This window comes from Bos indicus x Bos taurus, chromosome 25, assembly GCF_003369695.1.
Source record: "Bos indicus x Bos taurus breed Angus x Brahman F1 hybrid chromosome 25, Bos_hybrid_MaternalHap_v2.0, whole genome shotgun sequence".
NCBI classification, from domain to species: domain Eukaryota; kingdom Metazoa; phylum Chordata; class Mammalia; order Artiodactyla; family Bovidae; genus Bos; species Bos indicus x Bos taurus.
In genome coordinates, this window is record NC_040100.1 from 38,795,903 (window position 1) to 38,811,824 (window position 15,922).

A 15,922-nucleotide genomic window follows, 5' to 3' on the forward strand; every position below is an offset into this window, starting at 1 on the left:
TCTGGAGTCCACCCTGTTCCTGGACACAGCGGGCAGCAGACGGGACTGGGGAAGGGAGGGGCACAGTACTGCCCAGGGAGCTAATGGGATCGTGTGCACAGAACGGTGTGCATGGATGTTCCCGTCCCCGACCACCCCCGCAGTACTCACGGGCTGGTCATCATCTCCACGGGCCGGTTGCAGGAGATGCATTTCACCCGCTCAAACAGTTTCCTGGAAGACACCCTGCTCCGTCAGCCGCCGCCCTGGCTGGGTCCCATGAGGCCACCCCTGCCCTGGGCAGTGCTTGGGGGAGGCTGCAGGTCCGTCCGTGCCTCAGGGCCAGGGCTTCCCCCCAGATCCCACTCCTTCTGGCCTGGCCTGGCTCAGCTCAGCTCCACTGGCCCCAGCTGACCGTCACGTGGGGCCACTTGGGGTCTCAGTGGGGGATAAAAGTGGTTGTAGTTTCTCTCCTCGCCCCAAACACAGTGGAGGCCTTCTCAACCGGGGAGAGCGACCCTTCACGGTGGGACACTGGAGGGCATGAGGGGTGACCTGAGGACAGGAGCCCCCCAGGAAGATCGGGTCCCTCTGCCGGGGGCTCTGTCTGGATGGGGTGGGGGCCTGGCTCTAGTTCCAGGTCTGCCCAAGCTCCCTGAGTGGCCTCGCAGGGGCCCCCTCCCTCTCTGACCCTCTGTTTCCTCATGAAAGAACGTGGAGCCCAGGCCAGGGAGGCCCATCTCCGAGCTCTGGTGCTCTCTGCCTCATCTCTCCCTCCACTGGGAAACCCCACATCCCCCCTCCCCGGGTTTACAGGTCTGAGTCCTTCCTCCCAGAGTCCAGAATCTGCCGGGAAACCTCTCTCATTTCCTCTCTGGAGGGAGGGCTGTGCAGCCTCTGGGAGCTGCAAGGGCTGCAGGGGACCCCGCCCCTGGAGGAACTCACCTCCTAAAGCCAGCAGCATTGTCGGGGTCAAAATGGAAGCCTTCAATCAGCAGCTTCCTGACAACTTTCCAGACCTCGTCCATGTCTTTCTTCAGATCATCCAAATCGCTGGGAACCAGCTGCCAAAAGCCAAAGGGAAGAGTGTTTAGTCAATTAAGTAAACACTCCGCCTCCCTCCAGCAACCTGCAAAGTTATAGAGAGAGTAACAAGATTGACGGCAACCCACTCCAGTAGTCTTGCCTGGGAAATCCCATGGACAGAGGAACCTGGAGGGCTACAGTCCACGGGGTCCCAAAAGAGTTGGACACGACTTAGCAACTAAACAACAATAAGCAAGATTGACCAAGAAAAGTGAGGTGGTTGTGGACTTCCCTAGTGGTCCAGTGGTTAAGAATCTGCCTTGCAATGCAGGGGATGCAGGTTCGATCCCTGGTCAGGGAACTAAGATCCCCCATGCCACGGCGCAGCTAAGCAACTAAGCCTGCAAGCCACACCTAGAGATCTGTGCACCGCAATGAAAGATCTCATATGATGCGATGAAAATCCTGAGTGCTGCAACCAAGACCAACTACAGTCTTTTAAAACTACACACACACACACAGACCAAAACTATACACAAGTTGCAAGAGTAGTCCAAAGAACACTCCTATATCCACTTAAATTCACCAATTCTTAACATTTCACAATGTCTTCTTTATCTGTCCATATGTATGTAAGTGTTTGTTTTCTGAATCATGTAAGAATAATCACAGACATCACAATATATTACCCCTACAAAAAGTTAAACATGGAATTACCATACGACCTAGCAATTCCACTCCTGGTGGTCACTAAACGAACACAGGTGATCATTAAATGATGAATGGATAAATAAATGACCACTCCTGGGTATCTACCCAAAGTCACGGGAAACAGGTCTTCAAACAAAAACTTGCTCACGAATGTTCATAGCAGCATTATTCACAAGAGTCCAAAGGTGGAAATAACCCGTGTCCGTCAGCAGATGAACAAACAAAATGCGGTCTGTCTGTCTGCCCATGTTATTCAGTCATGGGAAAAAATGAACTTCTGATTTATGTGACAACATGTGTATGTTAGTTACTCAGTCATGTCTTAACTCTTTGCAAACCCATGGACTGTAGCCTGCAAGGCGCCTCTGTTTATGGGATTCTCCAGGCAAGTATACTGGAGTGGGTTGCCATTCCCTTCTCCAGGGCATCTTCCCGATCCTGGGATCAAACCCGGGTCTCTGGCATAGCAGGCAGATTCTTTACCATCTAAGCCATCAGGGAAACCCATGTTGCAACATGGTGAACCTTGAAAGCATGATGCTGAGTGCAAGAAACCAGACACTAAAAGTCACATGCTGTGTGACTCATTTATATGAAATGTCCCAAATTGGCCAATCCAGACAGTAGATTAGTGGCTGCCAGGGGCTGGGGGAAGGGGGAGTGAGGGGTCACTGCCTCACGGGTCTGGGGTCTCCTTCTGGGGGGATGGAAATGTGCCAGAACCAGAGAGAGGTGGTGCTAACACAACACTGTGAGTAACAAATGCCACGGGATTCATCACCTGAAAATTGTCAGTGGTTGATTTTATGTCACGTGAATGTTCCCACAATGAAAAATACACAAAGAAAAGGAGAGCAGTGAGGGCAGGGCCACTTAAACCAACAAACAACAGAAAAGCTTTCAATCAGGAAAAAAATTTAGACACATAGAGAGGAAAAAGACTAGAATCATGAACCCTGAAATACCCACTATGTAGATTTAGTCATTATTAACATATTGCTCCATCTGCCTTTTTTTTTCCCCCTCTCTATTCAGCTGTGCTGTGCAGCTTGCCGGATCTTAGTCCCCAGACCAGGGATCGAACCCCTACAGTGGAAGTGCAGAGTCCTAACCCTGACCTCCAAGGAATTGATGCAGTGTTGGTTTTTCCTTTAAGTTATAGAAATCACAACATTCCACCCAAATATTTTAGTGATTTTCTTATATGACTGCAGTACCATTATCCCACCTAACATAATGAGCACTCATGCCTGAATTTGATCTAATTTCCAGCCAATTTTCAGAGTTGGAGCAACTGAAACATGGGAAGTCTCCTCATGTATTGCATTTGGTTGTTTTGACTCCTGAGACTCTTTCAATCTAGAGCAGTTTCTGTCCCACTTTTTTTCACCCTGCCATGCAATTATGGGAGAAAAACAGGTCAGTGGTTCTGCAGATAACTGAGTTACTTCAGCTGTAATTCTGCACTGATTTGTATGATTTTTACGACAAGTGTGTCCTGTATCTGTTTTGCTTATCGTCGTATCCTTCTTAACCAGAGGTACCCAATAGGTGGATGATGAGTGAATAAATCCTCACTTTACAGATGAGAAAACCAAGACTTGAACAGGTTCTGTAACTCAGGACACAATGCTGATCACGGCAGGGCTGGGACTCAGACCCCAAGTGCCTGATTCTAAACCCCAGTGCTTTTATCCACACCAGTCACACCAGCTGCAGGAACCACACAGCATGGAAGGGGTTAGCCTGACTTATCTTGTCTCTCTAGTGGACAGTACAAATGAAGGCTATGACTCCTTATCAACGTTTCCCCAGGGTCTGGCTCAACACAGGTGGTCCTTAAATGATGAATGCATAAATAAATGACCAGCAGGACGCTCCCTCTGCCCGCCACGTCCCTTTGCTTGTCCAGAGAGGAGTACTATGGTGGTCAGTGTCCCACACGCTCCCCGACTATCACACTGAACAGGTCTGACCTGCGTAACCAACAGGATATCACAGAAGTGATGGAGTGTGACTTCTGTGGCTAAGTCAGAGAAGACATTGCAGCTTCTGTCTTGCTCTCTTGGATCATACGCTCCTGGCGGGGGGAACACTCGTTGCCCTGTTGTGAGGCTGCTCAAGCAGCCCTAAGGGGGCCACCGCGTGATGAGGAAGTGCCAAGTCTTGCTCACAGCTATGTGAGGGTGCTATCTTGGAAGTGGCTCTTCCAGCCCCAGTCAAGCCTCTGGACGACGCGGGCCCTGGACGACACCCTGACTGCAGCCTTGTGGGAGGCCCTGAGCCACCCAGTAAGCTGCCCCCAAATTCCTGACCCTCATAAACTTTGAACGTTGCTGTCTTAAGGCACTAAATTTCAGGGTAGTTTGTTATGCAGGAGGTGGTGATTAATACAGAGCTCCTCACCTTGGTACGTACGTCTTTGTCCAACTGCTCCAGAGCCTTCTTCCAGTCATCCTCATTGGCAACCACCCTGAAGAGCATGCCCTGAATCATTTCATTCAGCTGCATGGCCACCGTGTCCAGGTCAGCCCGGCTTGCCTTGCCTGCCAGGGAGCTCTTGTCGGCCTTCTGGGGAGAGATGGGACTCAGGGAGGCAGGGCTGTGGGGGTGGGAGAAGAGGGGATCTTGGGGAGGTCAGATCACTTTGGTCAGTTGTTCTAGATAGGGACCCTGGATACCCAGCCTTGGCTTAAATTCAACCTTGGGGTCCGGCTCAAACACAGCTATTAGATCAAAGCCAGGGTTTTCCTGTGATGGGGAAGTTGAGGTATGGTTTTTAAGTTCACTTAACAAATTGACACAAACTATAATTCAGAAAGATACATGCAGGCCTGTGTTCATAGCAGCACTATTCACAATAGCCAAGACATAGAAACAACTAAAATGAACGACCAAAATCGACAGATGAATGGATAAAGATGTGGTGTGTGTGGCATGGAATATGACTTGGCCATAAAGAAGAACAAAATAATGCCATTTGCAGCAACACGGATGCAGCTAGAGATGAGCATACTAAGTGAATTAAGCCAGAAAGAGAAGGACAGGCACCACATGACATCATTTACATGTGGAATCTGAAGCATGACATGAATGAAGCTGTCTGTGAAACAGAAACAGCATCACAGACACAGGGAAAGACTGGTGGTTGCTGGGGGAGGGGTCGGGAGAAAGACGGAGTTGGAGGTTGGAGTTAGCAGATGTAAGCTTTTATACATAGGATGGATAAACAACAAGGCTCTACCGTATAGCACAGAGAACTATATTCAATATCCTGGGATAAACCATAGTGGAAAAGAATGCATATACATGTATATATACCATGTACATTGGGCTTCCCTGGTGACTTAGATGGTAAAGAACTTGCCTGCAATGCAGGAGGCCTGGGTTCAGTCCCTGGGTTGGGAGGATCCCTTGCAGAAGGGAATGGGAACCCACTCCAATATTCTTGCCTGGAGAATCCCATGGACAGAGGAGCCTGGTGGGCTACAGTCCACGGAGTCACAGAGAGACAGACACGACTGCGTGTCTAACACTTTCACTGTGTGCATCGCTTTGCTGTACAGCAGTAATTAACATTGTAAAACAACTAAACTTCAGTTTAAAAAATTGTCACTAATCCTGAGTCGCTGACAATTAGAACTGGTGGGACAACTTTTGAGAACTTCCCCCGGATTTTCTATATGATAAAGGTGGATGGAAGCTTGGGAAGTCTGTGTGCCTGGCTTCGTGCTGGCTGGATGATTCCATTTCCCTCAGTGGGAGAGCCGGGCTCGGGGTCAGGGATGGAGTAGGGGAGAGGAGTCTCTGCTCACTCACCTCTTTCAACTCCTGCTCCATCTCATTTCGGTCTGCCTTGTACATTTCTAGGTTTCTTAGTTGAGCATAGACAACCTAAGAACAGAGGCGGAGGGATGTCAGTCGTCCTCAGGGGTCCTGAGGACAGCCTCTGCCTTCAGCCTCCGCCCTAGGAAGGGAGCAGTGGGGCGGGGTGGACAGCAGGCGGGCTGGCACAGGGAAAGGCTTGAGCTCCAGGTTTCCAGATCAAAAGGGAAGGAACGGGGGCTCGGGACAACCTGTCCCCTTGGGGGTGGCATCATAGAACTCTGCGACACAGGAAAGGAAGGAAGACTGGAGGAAGGAACGCACAAACCAGAGCTGATGCTTTGGGCCCCTAGATGTTTGAGGCAAGCGCATCTCTTCTGATCTGTAATGGAGTCTCTACATCAAGCAAGCACTTATATGCGACACGCACTGTGCCCCGTGTCAGGCGAAAACCCTCACTTCCCACCCCCATGACTCCACAAAGAACCAATTCCCTGCATCAATTCTGCCCTATCTCCACTGACTGGACCCTCCACACGACAGGAGCAGCCAGCTTCCCTGTTGGGAAGAGCCTCGATCTACTGGGCCATGTCCCCAGCAGTGGGGGAGGTCACTCTCCCTCCAAAACTGGAAATAGGCTTCTACTTCTCCCTTCATATCTGGTCTCCCTTTCACTCTCAGAAACAGAACCCCCATCTTTCAGCTGGCATCTGGCCACCCAGAATCATGACTGTATTTCACAGCCTCCTTTATAGCTTGATGTGACCACTGAAGTATAAATGGAAGTGGGTAGCTGTTCTCTTCACTGCTGGCTTAGACACAGAGTTAAATCATTGGAGCACCAGCAGCTGTCTTGGACCATGAGGTGACCTTGTGAACAGAAGTCACACACCAAGGAGCTCTATACCAGCTCTGAGTTTCTTGAACATAAAAGAGAAATACGGGGTTTCCCTGGTAGTTCAGTGGTAAAGAACCCGCCTGTGAAGGCAGGACATGCAGGCTCCATCCCTGGGTCAGGAAGATCCCCTAGAGAAGGAAATGGCAATCCACTCCAATATTCTTGCCTGGGGAATGCCATGAACAGAGGAACTTGGTGGGCTACAGTCCATTGGGGTCGCAAACAGTCAGACATGACTGAGCGACTAACAACAACAAAAAACAAAAGAGAAATACACTTATGACTTAAGTCAGCTATTTGGGGGGTTTATGTTATTTGAAGACAAACCTAATTTTAATTAACACAAAGCTTCTTCACATCGCCTTGCGCCCAGGTGGGTCTCAAAGTCTAGTACAGGTGGTGGAGGTGGGGACGGGAGCTCCTGCCCTGCCTGGAGTCAGGCTTTTTCCTCCAACCCCACGTTAGTGGGGAGCTGACCTTTTGGAGTCATCAGGCCCGACAAGAACACTTAGAGCCCCATTTGGCTGATCCTAATTAAAATCTAGAAATATAGAGAAGATGGGACCCTCTAACTTCCACTGCCAGGGTTACCCATGCACGGGGTAGACTAAGGTCCTTCCCAGAATTTACACCTTCCCAGAACCTATGAACGTGGCCTTATTTGGAAATGGCTCTTCGCAGGTGAAATCAGTTAAGATGTGCTCACACATGGATGAGGAGGCCACGTGAAGACACAAAGAAGAAGGTCACGTGACAATGGAGGCAGAGACTCGAGCGATGCGTCTACAAACCAAGGAACACCTGGAGCTGCTAGAAGCTAGGAGAGGCCAAGAAGGATCCCCCCTGAAGCCTTCAGACAGCGCGAGGGCCCGCCAGGACCTTGGTTCAGGGCTTTCAGCCTCCAAGAATTGGGAAGAGTACATGTCTCTAGTTTTAAGTCACATGGTTTGTGGTTATATGTTACAGCAGCCACAGAAAGCCCAGTAAGTGGCAGAATCGGGATTGAAACCCAGGCCTATCTAACCACAACGGAAGGCCGCCTCCCAACTGGCTGGTTACTCTGCCTGAATCTGTTTCCTCCTTGCTCAAATGGCATTAATATCACTCCTGCTCCGAGGAAGCCGAGGGGACTAGAAATGGCATCTTCCTAGAAGAGTTAGCATTCGATACATGTCACCTCTCGTATCAGTCCTCTCCTGCACCCAGCCAGAGCCTTGGATATCACTGATTGTTCCAAGAACAGCTTTGGATGTATATAACTGATTCACTTGGCTGTACGGCAGAAACTAACACAATATTATAAATCAACTGTACTCCGATAGGAACTTTAAAAAAAGAAAATAAAAAGAATGGTTTTGGGGATTTCCCTGTTGATCCCGTGGTTAAGACTTCACCTTCCAAAGCAGGGGAGTGTGGTTTGATCCCTGGTTGGGGAGCTAATGGTCCCATACGCTTCTCGGCCAAAAAACCAAAACATAAAACAAGCAATACTGTAACAAATTCAATAAAGACTTAAAAAATGGTCCACATCAAAAAAAAAAAAAGAGGTCCTGGAATGCAGCCTGTAGCTTATAAAAGATGCCTGCCCGTTTGCAAAGGGCAGATAGTGTGTTCACATTTCCATACTGAGTCGGAAAGAGTTCTGTTCTCATTCACTTTCCTGCTGCATCCTTTGTGAGAAACGCTCCCAAAGCAGCAGTCTGAGGTGATGGAAATGCTTCCATCTGGATGGTGCTGACATGGCTGCACAAAGAGGCAAAAATGAGTCAAGCGGCTATGCTTCAAGCCTGGGCATTTTACTGTGTGTAAATCATGCTTCGATTAAAGACAAACATATGCTATCACTCCCCCGCGAGAAACACAGAAGGGCCCGGGCGTTGTCCGTCTTCTTGACCGCTGTATCGCGGGACCCTGGAAGGTCGCCTGGTGCGGAGTGAAGGCTCAGTCACGTGGGCCGAATGACGCAGGGGTGATGGGGTTTCTCGTGCCACTTGTTACGTCCAGAACGTTTTCTCCCAGCTTTCCAGGTAGAAGGCAGTGTTGGCGGCGTTTCTTCACTAGCCCCGCTGCTGCAACAGAACCCGGGAGGGTGTCTGCCTCCCTCCTCTCTCTGCTGGAAGGGCTCCATGGGGCTGCTGATGATTCGCAGCCTGTGTTCATTTAAGAACTATTTGATGAAGTGTGCTATATACAAAGCCCCGCTCCAGATCCTTCTGGGGTCCACTTTTAGAAGCAATTAGCTCTTGTGGGCACGAGGGGCAGGAAGGAAGTCTGGACAAAGGCTGACTTAGTCCATTCAGCCTGTTGGGCCAAACTCCTCTTGAGCTTCTCTCAACGAGGGACCAGTGACGGCTTTCTGGAGGCAGATTCTGAGCCCCCTTCTCCTACCCTGAGCGGAGTGGGATGCCACATCAGACATGCCGGATGAACTGGTCCTGGTCTCCAACCAGGAAGGGTTCCAGTAGGTCCCTAGGACACAGCATCCCAGCCTTTCTGAAAAGCAGTGGCTAAACAAGAGCCCAGGGTTGGCAAGAGACGGCGCACTTCCTGATCCTAGTACTCACAAGTGTCTCAGCCCAAGACTGTGTATCCTGTGCCCACACACGGCCCTGGCGCTCCCTTCCTCTCCGCTCAGGCTGGGCATCAGCTCTCCTTCGATAAGCTTTCCTCCCGTCCAACTTGCCCTGTGCAGGCTGGCTTGGTCACTCCGTGTGATGACCTTGGGAGGGGAGCTCTGCCCTCCCCTCTGGCTCCCCACATCCTAGGGCGTCCCACCAACAGCCCCTGACTTGGAATGGAAAGCCCCCACAGGAACCACCTCAGGTGGCTCTGTTTGGGATTTTGTCTCATTACACCCCCGGGAGAAAAGGTCACCTCCTCCCCACTGCGAAGGACGGTGATCTTTTCTCTGAAGATCTGGGATGCCTCCAGGACAAGGCTCAGACCGGAATGGTCCCGAGGACCATCAGGCTGGGGTGGTCAGGGCAGCCCAGCCAGCCCACGGGAGGAGGTGTCTGGCTGAGTGACCCCTGGGAGGTGCTTTTCAGGGTCCTCACATTTCTCATGTCAGACGCCGCTGTTCCATCCAGTCCCTGTGGCGTGAGCGCTCAGACAATAAGCCAGTTTAGGGGAAAGGTTAGAGACATGCACAGCTGGTGCCAGAAATCCTCCTATTCATTCATTGATTCGTTCACTTGGCGCCAGGTGGGTGACCCCAGTGGTGAACGAGAAAGACCGTGTTCAGGTGCTCTGGTGTATGTGTGGGGGTGGGGGGGTGGGGTTGGTTTGCTTTTTGTGGCTGTCTACTTCACACACAGTGAAATGCCAGGAGAGTGTCCCTGGTTCCCCTGCCTTTGGGCTATCTGTGAAACCTCTGGGAAGAGTCTCAACGTCCCGATGAGGAATCCTCCCCACTCTGGGCCTCCCAGACCTCCGGACCTTTAACTCATCCAGGCGAATCTGGAGCCTGTTCACTGCCCTGTCCAGCACGATGTGGTGGTCCTTTATCATCTCGATCTGGTGGCCCCAAACTCTCTCAAGTTCCTCCTCCTACACAGGAGACACAGACATCTGAGGCCTCTTCTCTTGAGGTTGCCACAGCAGGGAAGGGACTTGAAGAGGGTACTAGCCTGGGGTAGCTTCCAGCCCACAGCCTCCTAAACCCTGTCAGGGGAACCGTACAGCCGCCCAACCTTGGGAGCCCCGCCCCAGATGGAGCAGATCGGCTTTCTTTCCGCTCCGGGACAGATGGTGCTTCTTCGTCTGGAAGGGCAGGACCTGCCCTGGCTCTGGCCATGGACTCTGCGGTCACCTCAAACCATCATCTTCTCAATGCCTTTTCTGGCCAGGACACTGACCTTCATCCTGGATTTCTGGAGGTTGCCAATCTTTTCCTGCAAGATGTCCAATGTTGACCCAAGCTTGGAAGAGGCTCCCATGTTAGCTGAAAGCAAAGGAGTGGGTGGCTGTCAGGGACAGGGATGGGGAAAAATGCTTCTAGAGCTCTATCTGCTTCTGTTATGAAGTATCTAAGATGATGTCTTCCAATAGAAGGAAGCTGTGAGCTTGGGGGCCTTTGAGGTCATCTAAAATTTTCTAGTGACATCTTTTAAAAGAAAAATCTAAAAATTAGCAGGTGAAATTAATTTAAAAAATCTTTTTAACCCACTCTAATCCAAAATTGTACAGGAGGCAGTGATCAAGACCATCTCCAAGAAAAACAAATGCAAAAAGGCAAAACGGTTATCTGAGGAGACCTTACAAATAGCTGAGAAAAGAAGAGAAGTGTAAGGCAAAGGAGAAAAGGATATACCCATTTGAATGCAGAGTTCCAAAGAATAGCAAGAAGAGATAGGAAAGCCTTTCTCAATGATCAATGCAAAGAAATAGAGGAAAACAATAGAATGGGAAAGACTCGAGATCTCTTCAAGAAAATTAGAGATACCAAGGGAACATTTCACGCAAAGATGGACACAATAAAGGACAGAAATGGTATGGACCTAACAGAAGCAGAAGATATTAAGAAGAGCTGGCAAGAATACACAGAAGAACTGTACAAAAAAGACCTTCACAACCAAGATAATCACGATGGTGTGATCACTCACCTAGAGCCAGACATCCTGGAACGTGAAGTCAAGTGGGCCTTAGGAAGCATCACTACGAACAAAGCTAGTGGAAGTGATGGAATTCCAGTTGAGCTATTTCAAGTCCTAAAAGATGATGCTGTGAAAGTGCTGCACTCAATATGCCAGCACATTTGGAAAACTCAGCAGTGGCCACAGGACTGGAAAAGGTCAGTTTTCATTCCAATCCCAAAGAAAGGCAATGCCAAAGAATGCTCAAACTACTGCACAATTGCACTCGTCTCACACACTGGAAAAGTAATGCTCAAAATTCTCCAAGCCAGGCTTCAACAGTATGTGAACTGTGAACTTCCAGATGTTCAAGCTGGTTTTAGAAAAGGCAGAGGAACCAGAGGTCAAATTGCCAACATCCACTGGATCATCGAAAAAGCAAGAGAGTTCCAGGAAAACATCTACTTCTGCTTTATTGACTATGCCAAAGCCTTTGACTGTGTGGATCACAACAAACTGGAAAATTCTTAAAAAGATGGGAATACCAGACCACCTGACCTGCCTCCTGAGAAATCTGTATGGAGGTCAAGGAGCAACAGTTAGAACTGGACATGGAACAACAAACTGGTTCCAAATTGGGAAAGAAGTATGTCAAGGCTGTATATTGTCACCCTGCTTATTTACCTTATATGCAGAGTACATCATGAGAAATGCTGGGCTGAATGAAGCACAAGCTGGAATCAAGATTGCTGGGAGAAATATCAATAACCTCAGATATGCAGACGACACCACACTTATGGCAGAGGGTGAAGAGGAACTAAAGAGCCTCTTGATGAAAGTGAAAGAGGAGAGGGAAAAAGTTGGCTTGAAACTCAACATTCAGAAAACGAAAATCATGGCATCTGGTCCCATCACTTCATGGGAAATAGATGGGGCAACAGTGGAAATAGTGACAAACTTTATTTTTCTGGGCTCCGAAATCACTGCAGATGGTGATTGCAGCCATGAAATTAAAAGACGCTTGCTCCTTGGAAGGAAAGTTATGACCAACCTAGACAGCATATTAAAAAGCAGAGACATTACTTTGCCAACAAAGGTCCGTCTAGTCAAAGCTTTGGTTTTTCCAGTGGTCATGTATGGATGTGAGAGTTGGACTATAAAGAAAGCTGAGCACCGAAGAATTGATGCTTTTGAACTATGGTAGTGGAGAAGACTCTTGAGAGTCCCTTGGACTGCAAGGAGATCCAACCAGTCCATCCTAAAGGAAATCAGTCCTGAATATTCATTGGAAGGATTGATGCTGAAACTGAAGCTCCAATACTTTGGCCACCTGATGCGAAGAACTGACTCATTTGAAAAGACCCTGATGCTGGGAAAGATTGAAGGCAGGAGGAGAAGGGGACGACAGAGGATGAGATGGTTGGATGGCATCACCGACTCAATGGACATGAGTTTGAGTAAGCTCCAGGAGTTTATGATGGACAGGGAAGCTTAGCGTGCTGCAGTCCATCGGGTTGCAAAGAGTCAGACATGACTGAGCAACTGAACTGAACTAAACTGAATCCAAAATAGTATCATTTTGGGAATTCCCTGGCAGTCCAGTGGTTAGGATTCCATGCATTCATTGCTGAGGGCATGGGTTCAATCCCTGGATGGGGAATGAAGGTCCCAGGAGCTGCAGGGCCAAAAAAAAAAAAAAGCATCATTTTAACATGTGATCAACAAAATGTTTAACAATATTTCACATTTTTGTTTTTGTAGTAAGCCCTCAATATCCAATGTGCACTTTTAGATTAGATTTTTTTTTTTAATGTGGACCATTTTTAAAGTCTTCATTGATTTTCATACAATGTTGCTTCTGTATTACGTTTTTGTTTTTTTTGGCCATGAGGTATGTGGGGTCTTAGCTTCCTGACCAGGGATCAAATCCATGCCCCCTGCATTGGAAGGCCAAGTCTTAACCACTGGACCACAGGGAAGTCCCTGGTGTGCACTTTATATTTGGATCACATGAGAACTTGAACTTGCCCCATTTCAGATATTTGACAGTTTTGTGGTATCCTACTAGATAGCTCAGGCCTAGGGAAATCTCTCTGGAATTTACTGCCCTTCCAGAAATGGTCCTGAGTAAAACTATGGCATGTTTACTTCTGGGAGTTCATGAAATGTATTATCACACAACAAGATGCAAAGACAGGTTTAACAAGAAAGGAGTGGGGTAACAAAAAGTACCCTATATCCCGTTTCAGAGGAGAGGCCAAAAAGTGATGTCCAGGGCACAGCTAGGAGGGTACGAGAAGCTGCAGCCAGGACACGTTTACAAGCTATCTTTAGTTTTCTTAACAAAAGTGGCAGCTGGTCAGAGGTAGAGTTTGGGCTACTACGACTTTATGTTTTATATTTAAATTCATGACCGTCATAAACTGAGCTGTGCCCCAGGATTCAGAAATTGACGTGGATCTTTTTGGCTGCTCGAAGTTCTACTTTTTCAGGATCCGTGGGACGGCACCTGCCCACCAAGGGTGGTGCCACATATGGATTCAACTTGGGCTAATTCAACTATTACACTTGGCAGAGAGCACAAAAGCAAGATAAGGATTCAAACAGGCGAGGACAGTAGAGTTCAAAGTGGGTTCCCTGGGTCACCAGCGTTATAAGCAGCATCCCCTGGAATGGGTTAAAAAAGAAAGTCCAGGGTCCTACCCAGATCAACAAGCCAGATGTGGGGCTAACCCCAGCAGTCTGTGACTTACCAAGACCCCCTGGGATGCTGAGGCAAGCTTAAGGTTCAGAACTTCTAGGGTAGGCCACTCCCCACCCTCCATTTCCCACAGTGAACATATGCTCATGGTGTGCGTGAACTGGGAGCATAAATCTATCAGTCCTGTGTGCTCAGTCGTGTCCAACTCTGCAGCCCCATGGACTGTAGCCCACCAGGCTCTTCTGTCCATGGGGATTCTCCAGGTAAGGATACTGGAGTGGGTTGCCATTTCCTATTCCAAAGGATCTTCCTGACCCAGGGATGGAACCTGTGACTCTTGCGCCTCCTGTACTGGCAAGCGGGGTCTTTACCACCAGCACCACCTAGGAAGCCCCCTGTTGGTCCTACTGCCCCCTAGAACATGACTGGCCTTTAAGGAAATATATGTTTGCCCAGCTATTGTTCCTAATCCCAAACTGACCACATCATCCGGGGTCTGTTCAGTGCGCCTAGAAACTCTGGGTGATCTGAACTTATCAAAACACTGTAAGGCAGTAGTGTTTTATGGACGATTGAAAGGGAATTTCCAAGAGTAATTCTGGCTAGTGCTTTTCCTCCTTAGGCACCAACTTTAGACTGTAACTACCCCTCTCCCTTAAGATAAGACCTCACTGTACATTCATTGTAAGAGAATAGACTAGTAAGAGATTAATTCTTAAGCCAAAGGAATGTTGGCTAATGGTGGTATTAGCCAAATGGTAACATTTTGTTGGGGTAGCTCAATGGAGAGGAGGTGCCTCTCAAAGGCCACAAGGAGGGCCTGAGCCCTCGTTACCCTTCCAGGAGTCAGGCCGGGCCTACCTAGATAAGTCATACGCTGCTGCAGGTTAGATGACAGCTGGGCAAACTCTTCTTTCAGGGTGTCGTGTCTGACAGGCATCTGGGCTATGTGGCTCATGGAATACCTGACGGCCTTCTTCTTGTCTTCGGGGGTCGTGGCATGTTTAGCGGCTAGCATGGCCTGGGACAGGGCCGTGTCGGGAGAGACAAAGACAGAAGAGTATGCAGGAGAGAGCAAGTCCTCATCCTCCACCTCCAGCAAGTCCTCCACCTCGGCCCCGGAGAAGGCCCCGCGCGAGGGCCCCGCTCCCAGAAATTCTGCAAGGACCCCTAAGGGCCCGGCTGTGGCCGCGGCTGTTGCTACAGTGGCCAATTTGGTGGCAGGGGCGTCCCTGATCAGCTTGGCAGTGGCCTTGGCCGCCCGGGCTGCTGATGTGGCCACATCAGAGGTGTAGGAGGCAGCGGCCGCGGCCATGAGGGCAGCGCTGGGTTTCATCTGCTGAACGGCAGACCGGAATCCCTTAGGGAGGCCTCCTGGCGGGACCTCAGCCCTCGGGGCTCTGTCCCGAGGGCCTTCCCTTTCCACGGAGGAGGATTCTTCCTCCTTTTCTGAGAGAGCAGAGAGCTTGGACATGTCTCCCGGGTAGTACATGGACTGCTGCGAACGAGGCCAAGCTGAGCCCAGCTCCATGGCTGGGGGTGGGGCCCTGAAGTCCCGCAACCTGGCAGGCGGGAAGCCCATTGGGCGTAGGCCAGGCTGGAAGCCCCAGAAAGGCCCAGGGCTGGTCCCGGGAAAGCCTCTGGGAGGAGGCCAGCCTTGTGGTGGTACAGTCCAGGATCCTGATGGTGTGGGTTGAAGGCCCAGGGCAGGTTCCAATTCAGGGGCAGGCCCGGGTCCGAACGCAGGCCCAGGCCCAGGAGCAGGCCTGGGTCCGAACACAGGCCCAGGTCCAGATAAAGGCCCAGGTCCAGGCGCAGGCCCAGGTCCAGGTGAAGGCCCAGGTCCAGGTGCAGGCCTGGGTCCCAACACAGGCCCAGGCCCAGGCGCAGGCTCTGGCACCTGGGGCTGGTCTGGCCCCTCGGCCCCAAGGAGCAAAGCTGCTTGGGCAGGCTCCTCCTCCAGCAGCTGCCCTGGCGCCTGGTACTGCCAGACGGTCTCCAGGAACCTGGGGTGCTGGATGGCCTCTGAGAAGTGGCTGGGACGGCCTCCTCCGCGGTCCTCGGCTGTCTGGGCAACGGCGGTCTCCGAGGCGAGCTCCGCGATCTGCCACAGTTCGGAGTCTCCCAGCAGTTGTGGAGCAGCTCCCTGTGGGATGTGGGGCTGGGCTGGTGGGGCTGCTCTGGACCAGCTCATGGTCACCCTGCCCC

The 15,922-nt window shown here is 50.2% G+C and overlaps 1 protein-coding gene across 6 annotated transcripts in view; it reads right to left on the reverse strand.

Moving 5' to 3' along the window:
• Window positions 1-15,922, reverse strand: part of C25H16orf96 (chromosome 25 C16orf96 homolog) — a 59,339-nt gene that overhangs the window by 9,267 nt on the left and 34,150 nt on the right. For 5 of the 6 annotated variants that reach the window (XM_027528117.1, XM_027528116.1, XM_027528114.1 and 2 more), the window contains 7 exons: window positions 14,576-15,860; window positions 10,297-10,382; window positions 9,878-9,988; window positions 5,536-5,610; window positions 4,123-4,287; window positions 925-1,043; window positions 151-213 (listed from right to left, as the gene is read on the reverse strand). In XM_027528117.1, coding sequence (XP_027383918.1) covers window positions 151-213; window positions 925-1,043; window positions 4,123-4,287; window positions 5,536-5,610; window positions 9,878-9,988; window positions 10,297-10,382; window positions 14,576-15,860 — 1,904 coding nt within the window. The remainder of the gene's footprint in view (window positions 1-150; window positions 214-924; window positions 1,044-4,122; window positions 4,288-5,535; window positions 5,611-9,877; window positions 9,989-10,296; window positions 10,383-14,575; window positions 15,861-15,922) is intronic. The other variant, XM_027528115.1, reaches the window with a different exon arrangement.